The sequence below is a fragment of the Lithobates pipiens genome, unplaced genomic scaffold (assembly GCF_037356315.1).
Source record: "Lithobates pipiens isolate NorthernLeopardFrog02 unplaced genomic scaffold, aLitPip1_a1.2 Scaffold_8, whole genome shotgun sequence".
Lineage (NCBI taxonomy): Eukaryota > Metazoa > Chordata > Amphibia > Anura > Ranidae > Lithobates > Lithobates pipiens.
Genome location: NW_027507903.1, coordinates 483,344,438 through 483,361,889, shown reverse-complemented (window position 1 = coordinate 483,361,889; position 17,452 = coordinate 483,344,438). Strand labels below are relative to the sequence as shown.

General features: G+C 42.1%; 1 protein-coding gene across 4 annotated transcripts in view; it reads left to right on the top strand.

Moving 5' to 3' along the window:
* The first annotated feature begins 3,294 nt into the window (after positions 1-3,294).
* ADIPOR2 (adiponectin receptor 2) overlaps positions 3,295-17,452 on the top strand; it is a 56,596-nt gene continuing 42,438 nt past the window's right edge. The window contains exons 1-2 of one of the 4 annotated variants that reach the window (XM_077468893.1): positions 3,295-3,734; positions 5,728-5,966. In XM_077468893.1, the coding sequence (XP_077325019.1) occupies positions 3,710-3,734; positions 5,728-5,966 (264 nt within the window). In that variant the 5' untranslated portion in view covers positions 3,295-3,709. Of the gene's footprint in view, positions 3,735-4,046; positions 4,070-5,051; positions 5,095-5,451; positions 5,605-5,727; positions 5,967-17,452 lie in introns of those variants that run through there. The other 3 variants (XM_077468896.1, XM_077468891.1, XM_077468892.1) reach the window with 3 other exon arrangements.

Here is a 17,452-nt window from a genome sequence, read left to right as displayed (position 1 = left end):
CCATTGTAAGAAACACTGTTGTATGGTTTTCCATTAGGTGAAAGAACATCTTCCTATCCTCCTCCAACATATCATTAGGTCAAAGTGCGTGACTTTGAGACTAGTCAGCATGTTGGATTATGTCACCCTTTTGTTGTAAACATTTATGATTTATTATGATTACATTTTATTACCATTGGTGTAAACCATACTGTAATTTTTATTGGTTGCGTAAAAAAAATATCCTGTTAAATGTTTATGCTAAAGAGTTTGAGTAATGCTTGTAAAGTGCGCAATTTGGTATACAATTTACCACCCTTAAAATGATGTGACTGGAACAGAATGGATCCAACAGCTTAAAAAAAAAAAAAAAAAAAAAAAAAATACCTTATCCCTTACATATTCCAACCAAAGGTTTGGCTTTAGATATGTACATTCCCCTTTATTTTAGACAGTGGTCTTATCACTGGGTCTCTGTGCTTTTCTATGTAATGCTGGCAAATCATGGCTGATAGGAAGGTGCTGCACATAGCTATTTGAAAACTTCACAGTATCCTGCCTCCTCTTAAATGAGAACAGGTATACACACCTAGGTCTGTTCCCTGCCGGCTCTGCAGTTAGAAGTGAGTGATCAAACGCAACAGATTGCTCCATTACTGGTGTACTAGGTTGTGGAGGTGGTGGGAGAGGCTGGCTCTGGTTCTCAGCAGATCTTTCAGAGGTTGAGCCAGGTGCTGGTCCAAGCATCTGGGTGGATCACAACCATATGGTCAGTATCTTTCCTGAGCCTGGACCTACTGTCTGACATCAGCTGACAGGGGAAAAGAACATTTAAGAAACAAAGTTAAGGTGCAAACTTAAGTTTGCCAGGTACCATAGCCTCCGCATTCAACCTGGATATTTCAGGGTGCTAAAAAGTTGTAACCGTGGATTAGGGCGGTCCGTCTGGAAGGAGTGCCAACCTAAGCCAGCGGTCCATCCTCCTGCAAGGGGCAACCCAGCAATCTGCATCAGGTTTAACAAAAAACTTGTAACATAGAGTCAAAACATAGTATATAACCATAAGGGGCCCATTCAGAATGTGCCAGGATTGCAGGTACCCACACAAGCCCCCGAGAAGAATAAGAACAAAATTCGGGTAGTGGCTGCAGTATGGAGTAGGTACCTTTTTTCAGTTAGGGCTCTGCTAACTACAACAAAGCTACGTTGAAACTAGATGGGACCAATGCAGGGTCTGAGATGTGAGGCCACAATGTCCCCTAAACTAGAGAAGTGCTCCCTTCTGTCGTTGCATGTCGCCACCCACTTCCTCTGCGTCCATGATTTCATTCACTTTCCTGATCCATTCCTCCCTATTGGGAACCTGAGCGCTTTTTCCAGTAAATGGCAATCAGTCTCTTGGGCACATTTTAAAAGGTGCAGTAGGGCATTTTAGTTTATAATGTCCAAGTGGTAGAGTTGGAATATGGAGCAGGAAGTGACCCCGGGGACCATGGGATATCTACATCCAAAATTGCTTTTATCTGATCTTTAATATCTGACCACAAAAGTTAAATCGCGGGACACCCCCACCACAAGTGCAGGAGCGTACCATGCTGGCCGCAACCTCACCAACAAACATCTGTGACTGAAGGGTATATGCGTGACAAGGCTGAAGGTACACAATACTAATGCGTCAGCAACATATAATTGGTCTCCTGAGTCTTGGTGTCAATAGAGGTAGGGTGCGTTAATTGGTAGAGATTTGCAAGTTGGTCATCTGAAAGCTCTGTCCCAAGGTCCCGCTCCCATTCTCTAATAATAATAAAAGCAGGTTTTGTGGCAGCAGTGGTGTAACTCAATAGTTTAGAGTTCCAAAAGCAGGTGGGGTATGGCTCTTTTGCTATAAACAATCCCTCAAATGGGGTTCGAGTAGAAAGTGTCCACAATTGGCAAAAATGTTGCAATTGCCTGTGGCACCAAAAATCCATGGGGAAACTTCCCCTAAGGGTCTCCAGAGAGCAGCCTGCCATCTTCTAAAAATTTACCACAGTTAGGGTGGCCATCGGCCACCCTTGGTCCAAAAAAAATGCCCTGTATTCCCCAGAGGAGGGACCGCAGGAAGCGACCTACAGGGGTCATTAGGGATACAGAGGGAGCCAAAGAAAACAAATGGTTAAGACGGTCCCAGACTTGCAAAGCATGAGTCATTTGTGGAAATATCATTGACAGTCCCCTGTATTCTGGGGGGGGGGGGGGGTGCAACCATGGGGCAAAAATAGATTACGGCCCACCAGGCATTTCTCCAAGGAGACCCATAGCTTAGTATGAATGTGGAAACGCTAATTCAAAATGTGTTGAAGAGCAATAGTCCTATAATGCTGTTGCATGTCATGGAGTCCCAAACCCCCCCCACCCTTTTGGATCGTTGGAGCACGGCCATTGCTATACGTGGCTTCCTCCTATTCCCCACAAATCCAATGAGCATGCTCTGAATCTGAGCGAAATGTTTTGGGCAAAGGAATGGGCAGTATTTGCATGAGGAAGGCAGCCTAGGGAGGACATTTATTTTAAGAATATTGACACTTCCCAGCCACGTGAAGGTCCTTCAGGTCTGGAAGTCCTTTCGTACGAATGTCAACATACTTCTCCTATTTACAACTCCTCATCCCTGATGTAAGCAGTGGGTTGGCTCTTGGGAGGAGTTAAGCAAATATTTAAACTGCTTTGATGGGAGGAGTGAGTGTTTAACAGACTGTATTTGCATGGAGACTGTTCTAGGTAGTGCCACACTTGTGATGCTGAGCCTCCATGATTGAAAGGGGCATGCCAGGGACAGTCGGGCTGAGATAATGATGGGTGTCCCCCAGCCAGGAAGTTAGGCGGGCTTTTAATAGTTGCAGCTTCTTATACACATGGAGAGGCCTAGAGGGTGCAGTAAGGAGAAGAGCCTGTACAACCGGAATGCAAAGAAGGCTGGAGTTCAGATATAGAAACTTTTTCGTTTCAAATCTCATGAATTTATCAGCAGAACAGTTGCGTGAAAAACTAAAATAATATTTATTCGACCATTACAAATGAACTAGAAGTGTACTGGATACAGAAGTATTTTTTATTTATTTTTTTTTGTCTTGTGTACTCTGTGTCTGATTTTCCCTCCCCCCCCCCCCCCCCCACAACTTATTGCTGAGCGTTTCTAAGTGGCTGTCTCCAACCCCCCTCGCTTCCTAAGCCCTGCCCTGCTCTGCCAGTTGGTTAATCAGCCCTGAGCGCCTTTTCCCTGTTAATGCCTTGGACTTTTCTTGCATATTAAGCTGCTGATTATGAAAGCCATGTGATCCTGTCCCCCTGGCAGTGCGGTGTGTTTGGGTATGCCCTTTTTCTGCCAGCTCAGCAGAATCTTCTCCGAGGTCAGAGCCTGTGCAGGAGAGGCACTTAGGACCCAGATGGTTGGCTGTGCTTTATCTGAAACAGAGCGTGCCCTGTTAAATGTTTCCCCTTCCAGCAGATGTGTACAGAGACAAGAGAGCACTTCTCAGAACGTCAGCAGACTGACTTCTCCCAGAACACAGCTGACTGCAACTCTTCAATAGACCAAAGATTTTCTTTAAGCGTCTTTTCGTTGTGGATTTACAGAATTTTGCTCCAGGACTGCAAACTCCTTCAATAGCTTTTTCCTCTTTTAACGGATTCTATCACTGGGCCCTGTACGCCACCATTACTGTGATCATCTGTTTCCTAAACTGTACAGATGCTAAAATTCTTCCTTTCACGTGGTGCGTAACATATTACTGAATTTTTATAGATGACTGTAGAATTGTGTTGCGGGGTTGTTGTTGTTGCCGTGTACGACCACTCTAGGGTCTTTTAGAGGGAAACCTTTTTTTTGATATTTTGGCTTTGGCTTGAAATGTCCACAGAAGGAATAAAGCTTTCTATTTTTTGAAAAATTTTTTTTTTTTTTTTGTTTTCTTGGAGTACTAGGGAATTTTTCTCCCCTAGATTTATGGTCACACCAACGCTCCCATTTTTTTTTTTTTTTTTTTTTTTAAGAAATACATCCTGAGGAAAATGGTTCGTCTTCAGGGAAAGTGAGACAATCCTCAACGCTGTGAGTGCCAAAGACTTATCCCTATATCTTTTGTTGTTCTCCCAGCTAGCCACTCATGTATGTGATGCCTTATGATAATTAAAATGTTAAAACAAAGCTCCCCAATCCATAAATATGTGCTTCATACCGTTTAAAGAAAAAGTAAACATGGGTACAAAATCCTTCCAGTAGTTTCTGACATTCATAACTGACACAAGTCGGTGGAATTAAATGAAAACAATTGTCTAGTCGAAAGCGTAAAAGTATGCCCCCCAGCTAGCAGTTCTAACATAGGGCTGTCGCCAGGAAAATGCACCTGGGGCATACCTACTGCACATAAGACTTCCAAAGTTGTTATGTTTCAGGGAAAGTTTGCACCCTTTTTTTTTTTTTTTTTTTCTTTTTGTTTAGTACAGTTCATTGAAAAGTTCCCCCTTCCCTGTGTCCAGCAAGATTTACTATCCATAGGGTGAACAGTGGTGCATGAAAAATGGACCCCCCCCCCCCCCCCCCGGCTCTCGGGCCTAGGGAACTTGCAAACTTGCACGGACCTACGGCTCCTACTGTAAGGTCATCTATTTGACATTTTGTATTCCTAAAATGTTTCGTTGCACGAGATATTACTCATGTCTTTATGCCATGTTCTTTGTTGTATACCCATGTGTGGGCGATCAGTTGTCATGTCGTTTTTGTGTGAAACAGTAAAAATTCTTGCACTGAAAAAATGAACTACCTCCATGGAAAAAATGTTAAATTGCCCAAATGAGCTTTGTGCTCTCCCTCTCCAGTGCTCTATGGAGTGTTGGTTGCATCTGTTGTCATGGAGAGGAAACAAGGGGGTGTGTCTGATCAGGTTCGTTTAGAATATGTCGCCAGTCTGAGTAGTCAGACTCTGGGGCCTGTTGAGACAGCTTTATATTTGGGCACTAACTGGAACTTCAGTTGGGCTTTAAAAAAAAAAACGATCCCGATATCAGTGCTATCCTGCTGTATCCTTGCTAATCTCCAATCCAGCCACATGACTGATATCCTTGTCGGATCAAGTGGTAGTGTATGTATGTATGTATGGACTTTTTTTACGCTGATGTATTTTGAATCAAATAGAACATTTTCTTAGTATTTGGCATTCTCAAGCTATTTTATTTTGCTTGGTTAGAATAAAATAAAAAGCACACTTGGGCAGTAGGACGGCGAGAACATGAGTTAAAGTGAATAAAAATCGCAGTGCGTGTGGGCAGAGTAGTAATCAAGCGTTTCTTACCAGCCAAAGATCTGCTCCTGGCACCTGTGAAGTCACAGGCCAGTTTACTAAGCACTTTGACTTTATTGTGACAATCGTGTTGTGTTATATTAATACATTTATTGGGTACTAGGGTCTAATGTTGTGTCACCAAGTGGTGATAAGCTGACCCTATCACATCTTTTATCGTAAAGGGTAAATCAGTAACCTTTATTGCACATAGAGGTGTATATATAAGCAAGGTGATGCATGTTCACAGCTCTTTTCCTGAGCTATACCGCATTCCCCAGAATGTTCCCGTGTCACCAGTGCCTTGGTAATCTATTCTGTGTGTCTGTTGTATTGCATTGTTTGTTTTTTTTTCATTGGCTTATGTCAGATGTTCTCGTGTGTGTGTGTGTCTAACAGACTAAACTTTTTTTTATTTTTTTTATTTCAGATCTTGCCCGTGGCGCTGCCCGTGCAAGCAGCAAAGCGTCTGATACGGAGGGGCCCCCACATCCCATGAGCACACAAAATCGAGAGGAGGAGGGGAGCGCTGCCAGTCCGGAGTCTGTCCTGAGGCTGCGTAAAGGACACATGCCAGTCACCTCCGAGGGCACGGATTCACAAAATGACCAATATGACGATAGGTGTGTCCTCCTGGCCAACTCCCCTCCATCTTCTGCCCAGGACAATGTAAGTGGTGTTATTAATTTTTTATGCTTTCTGGAAGGGGGGTGGGGGTGTTGTACTATAGCGCTCAAGTTTTTCATGTTTGGTGTGTGTGTGTATATGTGTGTGTGTGTGTGTATGTATGTATGTATGTATGTATGTATGTATGTATATATATATTAAAAAAAATTATTACACACACGTTTTGGTGTTTGTTTGTGTTTTTTTTTTTTTTTTTTTTTCTTTTTTTTAAGACCAGCACATTAACTTTAAGCCACATGCCCACCAACCCCCCCCCCCCCCCCCATTCACCATGGCTGTGAGAACACAATAACTCTGAGGAAGGAGTCTGGGGAGGGGGGGGGGGGGGCAAAATCGAGCAATTTGTTTCCTGCAACCCGTGGTAGCAGGAAAGAAAATTACAGAGTCTATGGCCAGCTTTAGTTGTATGACCAGACTATGGTTTTTTTTTTTTTTTTTTTCTGTACACCCCCCCCCACCTACAAGACCCAAGTTCTTTACCTTCTTTTCAGTGTTAAAAAGATGCATGCATTTTCTTGACAAAATAGGACTGAAAGAGAAAGCTGAGTTGGATACTTTTTTATTTTATTTTTTTCCCCCCTCCCATATGACCCTTCCCGGCTTTCACAATGATCATATGACAGTGAGCTGATCCATTGTTTACCCAACTCGTGCTGGGGAAGGTGGTGGGGGCCACTTATGGGTCATATGAGATAATTAGTGGGCTGCATTCATGCTGTGATGAATCAACACAGTTGTGGGACCTTCTGTAAGATGACATATTTTGGTGATTGAAGATGGGAGTATTGCAGCATTGAACGCCTATTTAGAAGTGACACTGTGTTTATGAGCCATAGGTGCATACTTGGAAGTGCACATACAAAATGGGCAGGTGTTTGTGTGTGTTTTGTGTGGGTTTTTGTTTTTGTTTTTTTCTCTGTGGCTAAAACCAGGTTGCGGTTAAAGAAGATTGTGCAGTTGTATATCTAATGTTTGTGGGCAACTTAGGATCTGTTGTGAGCAGTTTTTTAATAGTTACGTTATGCCCATTGGAGTCCAAAGCTGCAGTCTCGTAGCAAAACCTGCTCAGGCTTATTTAGGGTAAACCTGTTAGGACAAGGGTATGGGAGCCTTTATTAATAAATAAATAAATAAAAAGCCCCTGGCTGTCATACACCTTTTTACGGCCTCATCTATTGCGTCGCTGACATAGAATAAACTAAAAGTCCTTGCCTATATGCCTGGCAGAGCTGTGAATGACCCCTCTTAGCCAGCCAGTCAGTTATCTGGTTTTTGTGTGGTCAGCTTTTGGTTGCGTCTCGTGGGTGCACATTTGCGCTTATTTTTGTTGCACCACAAATTGCCAATGTCATGAGTAACGAGGGGAATTTTGTTGTCCAGCAATTTACAGTACTGGTACAGCAAGGCTCGGAGAGGGAATGCACTTCTGAGAAAGTAATCTGTTTTTATGGTCATGTGAACTTTGCGTCCCCTGTGTTGGACAGTGCATAACAGGGACTGGTCAGAATAGATGGTGTGAATTTATGTTGCTGCTTTTTATCTGTCACATGTTCTTCTTGTGTTGGACAAACTGTACTTCCTGTTGTCCCTTGATTATATTCCCAGAATTTTTGTGTGCGTTCTGTCCTGGCTACTCCACCTCTGCATCACGTCACAGCTGGGCACTCCTGAACCAAAGCTTGAGTTGGCATTCTGCACAGTGTAGTAGGTTGGTGCACAGAGTTAGGATTTCAGATACCGTATTGACAAGAGACAATAACAGTGATAATGGTAGCATTAACAAAGCGGCTTTGTTTGTCTCTCCTGTATTATAGTTTTATTTAAATGTTAATCCTGCCAGTAGACCTGTTCAGCAAAAGGGACTCTTGACAGGGGTTGGAACAAACCATATAAGATGACTGGGGGTGCTTATAACGTTTGTAAAAAATGTTTTATTTTTTTGTTTCCTTTTTTTAAACCTGTTGCTGCTTCAAAAAGTCTTTGCACTTTTTGGCCTTTTCATACCAGATGTGTTGGGGCTATGCTGGCAGCCATTCTCTGCATAATTCCATACATAGATGAGGCAGAATGTCTGTCTGGTTTCCAGTGGTGTCTGTCCACAACACCGCTTTGCAGCAGGAAAAAAAAGTTATTTTTTTCAAGAGCAGCAAGTTGTAACGCAAACCACCACATTGCACTGTTGCTGCAGAGGATAAAACTGAAATGTCACTTGTGACAGATCAAAGGGGGGGGGGGGGGGGGGGGCAGATCAGCGCATCAATACTGTCCTTCAGTGAATGTCTGTCTGTGGCCATCCGATCAGGGCAGTTTGCTTGTGTGAACAAGTCCTTTAAAAATGAACTGCAGCCCTTTCCCTCCCACTAGTTATGTATTTATTTATTTTCTCCCCGTACTTGGCTTTTACTGTCTTCTACATAGTAAGCGTACACCCCTAACCAGCGGGTCCAACGTTGAGCGCAGGTGTCCTCCTTTCTGGAGCTGCTGCATGGGTCTGGCACCTCCATGTTGTCTGACTCCTGCTTGCTCTTCTGGGTGCAGGCACTTCTAGGCTTGCCGCCTCCTCTTTGCTGAATAGGACTGCACATCATGCATCCCAGGAGGCACTGGGGGCACCACATCCATTCTCCTAGATGAATTCTGGAAACTGGGGGGTGGACCAAGCCTTTGATGCCAAAAAAATGTAAACCAAAAAAAAAAACACTAAAGTAGACCTTTTGGCATCTGGTGCCCCCAATTACCAGGGACCCAGGCTATGGCTGGGTCCGAGCTTAGAGTTCTTCAATCAGGAGGAAGAATTATTACTAAATGTAGAGCTCTGGTTCTGATTCTGAATGGTGTGTGTGAGACCACTGCTTACACATACACCAAGGGTCTTTCTCTACAGCATGCTGTAAGGAAGCAAACTAATTTCACACTTTTTATTTTTTATTTTTTTGTGCTTCTGCAATGTACTTAGAAATGTAATAGCTAATAATGCCGATCTCCAGCTTTATAGTGAAGTTTTAAAGTGGTTATGAACGCAAAGGGGTAAATCCACTTTGCACTGCAAGTGCACTTGGAAGTGCAGTCGCTCTAAATATAAGGGGTAGATCTGAAATGAGTGGAAGCTCTGCTGATTTTATCCAATCATGTGCAAGCTAAAATTGTGTGTGTAAAACAATATGATAACCAGGGTGATTGGCGCTACCTACAAGTAAAACTCCTTATATGTATGTATATCAATATATAATTCTGAATATATCATGTATTCATCTAGAAGAATATATATATAATAAAGGGAGGCATAACCCCCAAAAAACTACCAATCTGTAATTTGAAATTCACAAGCTACTCAGAGTTCCCAAAAAAACAACAAAGTTCCTACTAAAGATATATTCCTGGGATTAACAAATAATTCCAATAAGCAACAGAAAAGGAAAAAACGAAACCAGACACCAAACTAGAAACCAAAAAGAATTTTTTGTATCTGTATCGCTAAGAGACAGTATTCCCTAAAATCGCATAAATGCCGAAGTGTGGTTTGAGTAGGCAAATTCCCAGTAAGAGGCGTATGTAAATGTGCTAGTGAGCTTATAATCCCAAACATGCAAACTGTAAGTGTAAACGCTAATATAGATACATATGCAAGAATTTTTTGCCTAAAGTCGCATTATCGCCAAGATGTGCAAAAAACCAAATATAAGGTGTATATAAATGTGCTTAATAAAATTAAAATTCACAATACAAAATTCAGATTATACAACCTATGCATGCAATATGCTAATATAAGCATATATATATGGAAAAACAAAAATATATTAATAGTATGGTATATAAGTATATAAAAAATTATATCAAAAAATATATATCAAAAAAGTGCAGCTGAAAAAACAAAGGGCAAAAAAATGTGTACAAAAAAGAAGAAAGAATATATATATATAAAAAAATATATATATATAAAAAAGCAAAGGGTCTCTTAAAAAAACAGTAAATAACAAAAAATACAAAAATAGTGTCCAAATTCCCAAAAAATCTCTTCAACAGTGCAATTATAAAAAGTTCAAAAGATGTGACTAAAGTGCTCCTCGTGCAATCTCCAACGTGACTTCTGTGTTCCCCCACAAGATCCCCCACTCACCAGAAGAATAAACCCCTGCAGGGGTAATTCGCCTTGGAATCAAAGTCTACCGATAATCAGCTCTTCATTCGCATCCAGAGAGAGTTTTTTCAGTTCCTGCTGATGTCCGGCTCATCAATCGCAACCAAGGGGGAGATTTCCTCATAGGAAAAAAATTGTAGTCTCCATAGTGTGGTTTGTATAAAAAATCAATTTATTGCCACAAAAATATAAACAAATAAAAACATAAAAAATGATAAAACAGAAAAGACAATTCTCATATGTTGAGACAAGATGTGGAACCACAGTCCATTAAAAAACCTTTCCAGCCTCCATATATGAATGATAACGTTCCAGGAAAAAGATAAAAAATCCTAGAACAGGGCTGAGAGAAAGGTAATAACCATACGCTAATGGTGCTTTATCCCAGATAACACAAAGGACTAGACACCAAAAAATATATATAATGGTGATGTCCCAGGATATGACCTGTTGTCTAGAGTCACTCCAGTGTTTGTAAGTCCCCCAGGGATAGAGCCCTTCTAGCGCGAAAAAATAACAATAATAATCCGAACGTGGAAACCGCCCGGTGGACACGCAGCTACGGCTTGCACTCCAACTGCGCTCCAACGAACGGAACTGACGTAATAGGCGTAACTCCGTCGAACGCGTTTCGTCATTGACGTCTTCCTCTTGTCTCAACATATGAGAACATATCTCATATGTTGAACATATCTCAACATATGAGAATTGTCTTTTCTGTTTTATCATTTTTTATGTTTTTATTTGTTTATATTTTTGTGGCAATAAATTGATTTTTTATACAAACCACACTATGGAGACTACAATTTTTTTCCTATGAGGAAATCTCCCCCTTGGTTGCGATTGATGAGCCGGACATCAGCAGGAACTGAAAAAACTCTCTCTGGATGCGAATGAAGAGCTGATTATCGGTAGACTTTGATTCCAAGGCGAATTACCCCTGCAGGGGTTTATTCTTCTGGTGAGTGGGGGATCTTGTGGGGGAACACAGAAGTCACGTTGGAGATTGCACGAGGAGCACTTTAGTCACATCTTTTGAACTTTTTATAATTGCACTGTTGAAGAGATTTTTTGGGAATTTGGACACTATTTTTGTATTTTTTGTTATTTACTGTTTTTTTAAGAGACCCTTTGCTTTTTTATATATATATATATATATTTTTTTATATATATATATTCTTTCTTCTTTTTTGTACACATTTTTTTGCCCTTTGTTTTTTCAGCTGCACTTTTTTGATATATATTTTTTGATATAATTTTTTATATACTTATATACCATACTATTAATATATTTTTGTTTTTCCATATATATATGCTTATATTAGCATATTGCATGCATAGGTTGTATAATCTGAATTTTGTATTGTGAATTTTAATTTTATTAAGCACATTTATATACACCTTATATTTGGTTTTTTGCACATCTTGGCGATAATGCGACTTTAGGCAAAAAATTCTTGCATATGTATCTATATTAGCGTTTACACTTACAGTTTGCATGTTTGGGATTATAAGCTCACTAGCACATTTACATACGCCTCTTACTGGGAATTTGCCTACTCAAACCACACTTCGGCATTTATGCGATTTTAGGGAATACTGTCTCTTAGCGATACAGATACAAAAAATTCTTTTTGGTTTCTAGTTTGGTGTCTGGTTTCGTTTTTTCCTTTTCTGTTGCTTATTGGAATTATTTGTTAATCCCAGGAATATATCTTTAGTAGGAACTTTGTTGTTTTTTTGGGAACTCTGAGTAGCTTGTGAATTTCAAATTACAGATTGGTAGTTTTTTGGGGGTTATGCCTCCCTTTATTATATATATATTCTTCTAGATGAATACATGATATATTCAGAATTCTATATTGATATACATACATATAAGGAGTTTTACTTGTAGGTAGCGCCAATCACCCTGGTTATCATATTGTTTTATTTTTTGGAGGAAACACCTTTTGGAGTTTCTTTCTTTTGTGGGTGGCAGCAACCTAATGATATAACTAGTATTTAGCCGTAGCCACTGTTATTACTATCCTCTCTTACTTCCCACCGTTGTCGAGCGCGGTTTTTTCCTTTATTTTTAAAATTGTGTGTGTGTGTGTGTGTTTTTGTTTTTTTTTTCTTGCATATCCCCCTTGGATCTAAAGTGACTTTACTTCCAAGTGCATTTTCAGTGCACATGCAAAGTGAATTTGCCTTTTAATAAATAACCCCCAAAAGGTCTTTTATGGAGGGGGGGGGAAATCGGTTTTGGAGAATGCATGGTAATGAATGGTAAACGCTTGACCAAATGCTCTTTTTGGTCTCACAAAAGACTCTGAGAGCAGCATTTGCCATTGGCTCCTGCTGCTGCTAGTCCAGCCCTGTGAGGAGGGAGCGTGGCTGAGTTGCCTCTATCAATTTGGCTTGGCGGTGCACCTGCACTGGTAAGCCATGACTAAATCCTTGCGGCTGAAACGTGTTGGCTGTTTTACAGCTGTAATTCATGTTTCAATAAAGAAAGACCGCTGTTTGAATTTATTCCTAGTGTTGACTTGCATTGGTGCCCCCACAGCACACTGCCTGCTAAGGGCTACCAGCAAGGAAGGAGGAGCAAAGAGTGTTGGTGGGGGAACTCCAGAAAAGGAGGTAAGAGACCGCTCTGTGCAATATTTTCACAGAGCAAGTAAGTATAACAATTTTTTTATTTTAGTTTAAAAAAACAAAAATGCTATTACAAATCGGCTGGTTCAGTATGAACTTGCAGAATTTTGGTCTGTGTGCAACACTGTTTGCCCAGCAGAAGACAGTGTATCGGCTTCTGTTGACCGTTCCTGCTGGACAACCAGCATTTGATCAACGTTTTCAGCCATTGGCCAATTTGCCCAGTTCTTATGAGTGAGAGTCCCCGCTGTCAGAATGCAGTAGTTCATTGTGAGAGATCTCTGCATCCACATCGTTTGTGTTTTTTTTTTTTTTCCTCCCCTTTTTTATTTTATTTTTTGTTCAACCTAAAGGCTGAGTGAAAAAAATATACATATAAATTTTTTTTTTTTTTTTTACATGTATACCTTGCTTTAGGCCTGGATCACACCTATGTAGGTTGCATAGGATGTGTTTTTTGTTGCAGTTTTATTCTGTTTTGTGCTGTAGGAAGTGTCTGTCTTGCAGGAAAAAACAGCTGAAAAGCATCAAAAATGCAAGCACTGCTTTTTTTTTTTTATGCATTTTCCACTATGTCTACGAAACCGATAGACATAACCTGCCCCGGGGGGGTTGGATTGGATGGGGACTCTGACCCTTTGCAAAAAGTGCCCAGGTGGAAAAGCACAGATGTGTAGGAAACCATGTTAAATGGACTAGTGCATTTCTGCAAAAAATCTAAACGCACTGGAATGCGTAGGTGTAAACCAGGCCCAAATCCCCATACACACTATCAGTTTTTCTGCTGAGTCTTTTTTTTTTTTTTTTCTTCGGATTTACCAAAACCAGGAGGTCAAACCTTAGGAGTTTTGCAGGCCCTTGCACTACATGGTTTAAAGTAAAATCAGCAGAAAAACTGATAGTATGTATGGGGCATAAGGCTTGGTCATGCATGAGTCAAGGTGTGTGTGTGGTGGGTTTTTATTTATTATTAATAATAATAATAATAATAATAATAATAATAATAAATAATATTATTATTAACGTTTGTTCAACCAGTGGCCACACGTGGATTGAAATTTTATCTGGTTCTTGCTAAACCTGCTGCATTTTGGTCCATTTGCAAATCACCTGGAGTTCAAGTATTGGACATAAGTATCAGAAAGTACACCATCTGTAAACTCGCTGTCTAGTATTTGAGGTCTTTAAATTGTATTCCTGACAAAGCTGTTTGAAAAAGGAAGAAAATATAAGTTTGCCCGAAGGCTAAAATCCAGTCAGATTGATGCAGCTTGAAAGAGATGTGCTGTGTTAATGTAAGCGCATCCATGGCGTTGGCGAACAAAAGATGCCATGTGTCGCTCACAAGGACAATCGCCTGAGGAGTGCTGGAGGGAACAGGGCTGCAATCTGCACACACAAAAGTTAAAATTTTTTCTTTGCGATTCACTTCTGCGTTTGGCCTAAAATAGACTATCGGGCAACACAGCTTTCCTGCAAAAAAAAAGCCATGCTGGTTTTATACCTAGCCCTGTGGGGAAATAACACCAGTCATTCTCTATCTATTCTATCAATTCAACTACTAAAAAGCAGTAGTCTGACTTGTGTTCAGTGCAGATTTAGCTGTTTTTTTTTTTGGTTTTTTTTTATGCGTGTATAGTATTTAAAGTTGGACTCCCAGGCAAAATGCAGAGATAAAAAAAAAAAAAAAAAAAAAAAAAGTGGAGCCGTTTTAGGCCTCATGCACACGAGACGCAGTTAAACGCGCGTTCAGATGCAGTTGGACAGTTTTTTCAACTGCACCTGAACTCATTCAATGTTATCCTATGTGTCCATGCACACAGTCTCGTTTTTTTGCGTTTATATGCAGTTGCGTTTAATCACGTTTTTCCAGAAGCAAAAAAATGCGTTCAGAGACAAAAATTTCTGCGTTTCAGACGCAAAACGGGGCTAAACGCGGCTAAACGCGGCTGAACGCGGCAACCGCGTTTAGCCGCGTTTGCGTTTATATGCGTTTTTAAAGGTGACCTTTTTTTTTACATTAAAAATCTCAAAAATGATTGCAAATGATGAAAAACCATTAGAAAAATATTTTAAACAATTGCAATTGCAAGTGGACAATCCACAACTTGTGGCAAGTGACGTGGCAAGTGGACAATCCACAACTTGTGGCAAGTGACATGGCAGGTGGCAAGTGATGTGGCAAGTGGACAATCCACAACTTGTGGCAAGTGACGTGGCAGGTGAAGTGGCAAGTGACGTGGAAAGTGGACAATAGACAACTTGTGGCAGGTGACGTGGCAAGTGACCTGGCAGGTGACGCGGCAAGTGACTTGGCAGGTGACGTGGCAAGTGGAAAATCAACAACTTGTGGCAGGTGACTGGCATGTGACGTGGCAAGTGGACAATCCATAACTTGTGGCAGGTGACGTGGCAAGTGACGTGGCAAGTGGACAATCCACTTGTGGCAGGTGACGTGGCAGGGGACGTGGCAAGGGACGTGGCAAGTGGACGATCCACAACTTGTGGCAGGTGATGTGGCTGGTGACGTGGCAAGTGGACAATCCACATCTTGTGTCAGGTGACGTGGCAGGTGACGTGGAAAGTGGTGTGGCAAGTGGACAATCCACAACTTGTGGCAGGTGATGTGGCTGGTGACGTGGTAAGTGGACAATCCACAACTTGTGGCAGATGGCATGGCAGGTGACGTGGAAAGTGGACAATCCACATCTTGTGGCAAGTGACGTGGCAAGTGGACAATCCACAACTTGTGGCAGGTTATGTGGCAAGTGATGTGGCAGGTGATGTGACAAGTGGACAATCCACATCTTGTGGCAAGTGACGTGGCAGGTGATGTGGCAAGTGGACAATCCACAACTTGTGGCAGGTGACGTGGCAGGTGATGTGGCAAGTGACGTGGCAGCTGACGTGGCAAGTGGACAATCCAAAACTTGTGGCAGGTGACGTGGCAAGTGACGTGGCAGGTGACGTGGCAAGTGATGTGGCAAGTGGACAATCCACAGCTTGTGGCAAGTGACGTGGCAAGTGGACAATCCACAACTTGTGGCAGGTGATGTGGCAGGTGACGTGGCAAGTGAACAATCCACAACTTGTGGCAGGTGACGTGGCAAGTGACGTGACAGGTGAAGTGGCAAGTGACGCGGCAAGTAGACAATCCACAACTTGTGGCAGGTGATGTGGCAAGTGACGTGGCAGGTGATGTGGCAAGTCACGTGGCAAGTGGACAATCCACAACTTGTGGCAGGTGATGTGGCTGGTGACGTGTCAAGTGGACAATCCACAGCTTGTGGCAGGTGGCATGGCAGATGACGTGGAAAGTGGACAATCCACATCTCGTGGCAAGTGACGTGGCAGCTGACGTGGCAAGTGACATGGCAAGTGGACAATCCAAAACTTGTGGCAGGTGACGTGGCAAGTGACGTGGCAGGTGACGTGGCAAGTGACGTGGCAAGTGGACAATCCACAACTTGTGGCAGGTGACGTGGCAGGTGACGTGGCAAGTGAACAATCCACAACTTGTGGCAGGTGATGTGGCAAGTGACGTGGCAGGTGATGTGGCAAGTGACGCGGCAAGTAGACAATCCACAACTTGTGGCAGGTGATGTGGCTGGTGACGTGGCAAGTGGACAATCCACAGCTTGTGGCAGGTGGCATGGCAGATGACGTGGAAAGTGGACAATCCACATCTCGTGGCAGGTGATGTGGCAAGTGACGTGGCAAGTGGACAATCCACAATTTGTGGCAGGTGACGTGGCAGGTGATGTGGCAAGTGGACAATCCCCAACTTGTGGCAAGTGACGTGGCAAGTGGACAATCCACAACTTGTGGCAGGTGCCGTGGCAAGTGACACGGCAAATGCAAGTGTACAACTGCTCTCTATGCTGCTGCTGCTCACTCTGATCAAAATAGCAGAAATAGTTAAAAAAAATGCTTTGAGAGCTTGGGGAGGGTCTACATGATGTTATCTTTATAAACGCGTCTAAACGCAAACGCGTCTAAACGCGTCTAAACGCGTCTAAACGCGACATGCAAACGCGGCAAAACGCGCGTTTCTAAACGCGCGTTTCAGCTTTTTTTTGACAGAGGTTTCATCTGCGTCTCGTGTGCATGAGGCCTTACCTGCCAACATATGTGCATTTCTATTTACCCCGTTCTGAGCTTTTTACAACTCTGCAAGGCAATTGTTAGTTTACAGAAGACAGCTAGGAAGGAAGATATTTTTAGATGCACCTCACAGGAAGTGACAAAGACACTGCCTTTCTAGCAAGATCAACAAGTATTTGCTGAAAACATTCTTGGCGTGATAAAAAAAAAAAAACCCTGCATCCATTACATTGAAGGACTGCAAACTACAACATATTTCATTTTTCATCTTTTAAAGCTAAAGCTTAATCCGATTTTTATATTTTGCACTCCCTGCTTCCTTCCTTGCCTTCATCACGCTTTTATGTTTCAGAGATCCTTTCCATTCCAATCATTATTGGGCCTCTGTACTTTTCTATGCAGTGCAGGCAGATCATGGCGGGTGGGAGGTGCATGGTTTCCTGAACCCTCACAGCACTCTGCCTCTGTACTCCTCTCGAGAGCCCCCATTCTTGACACTAAGTGGTGGGCTAGCACTTGGGAGCATTTATGCGCACATCAAAATGTGTTCATAGGTAGAGTATTTTCATGCAAACCACCCTGTGTA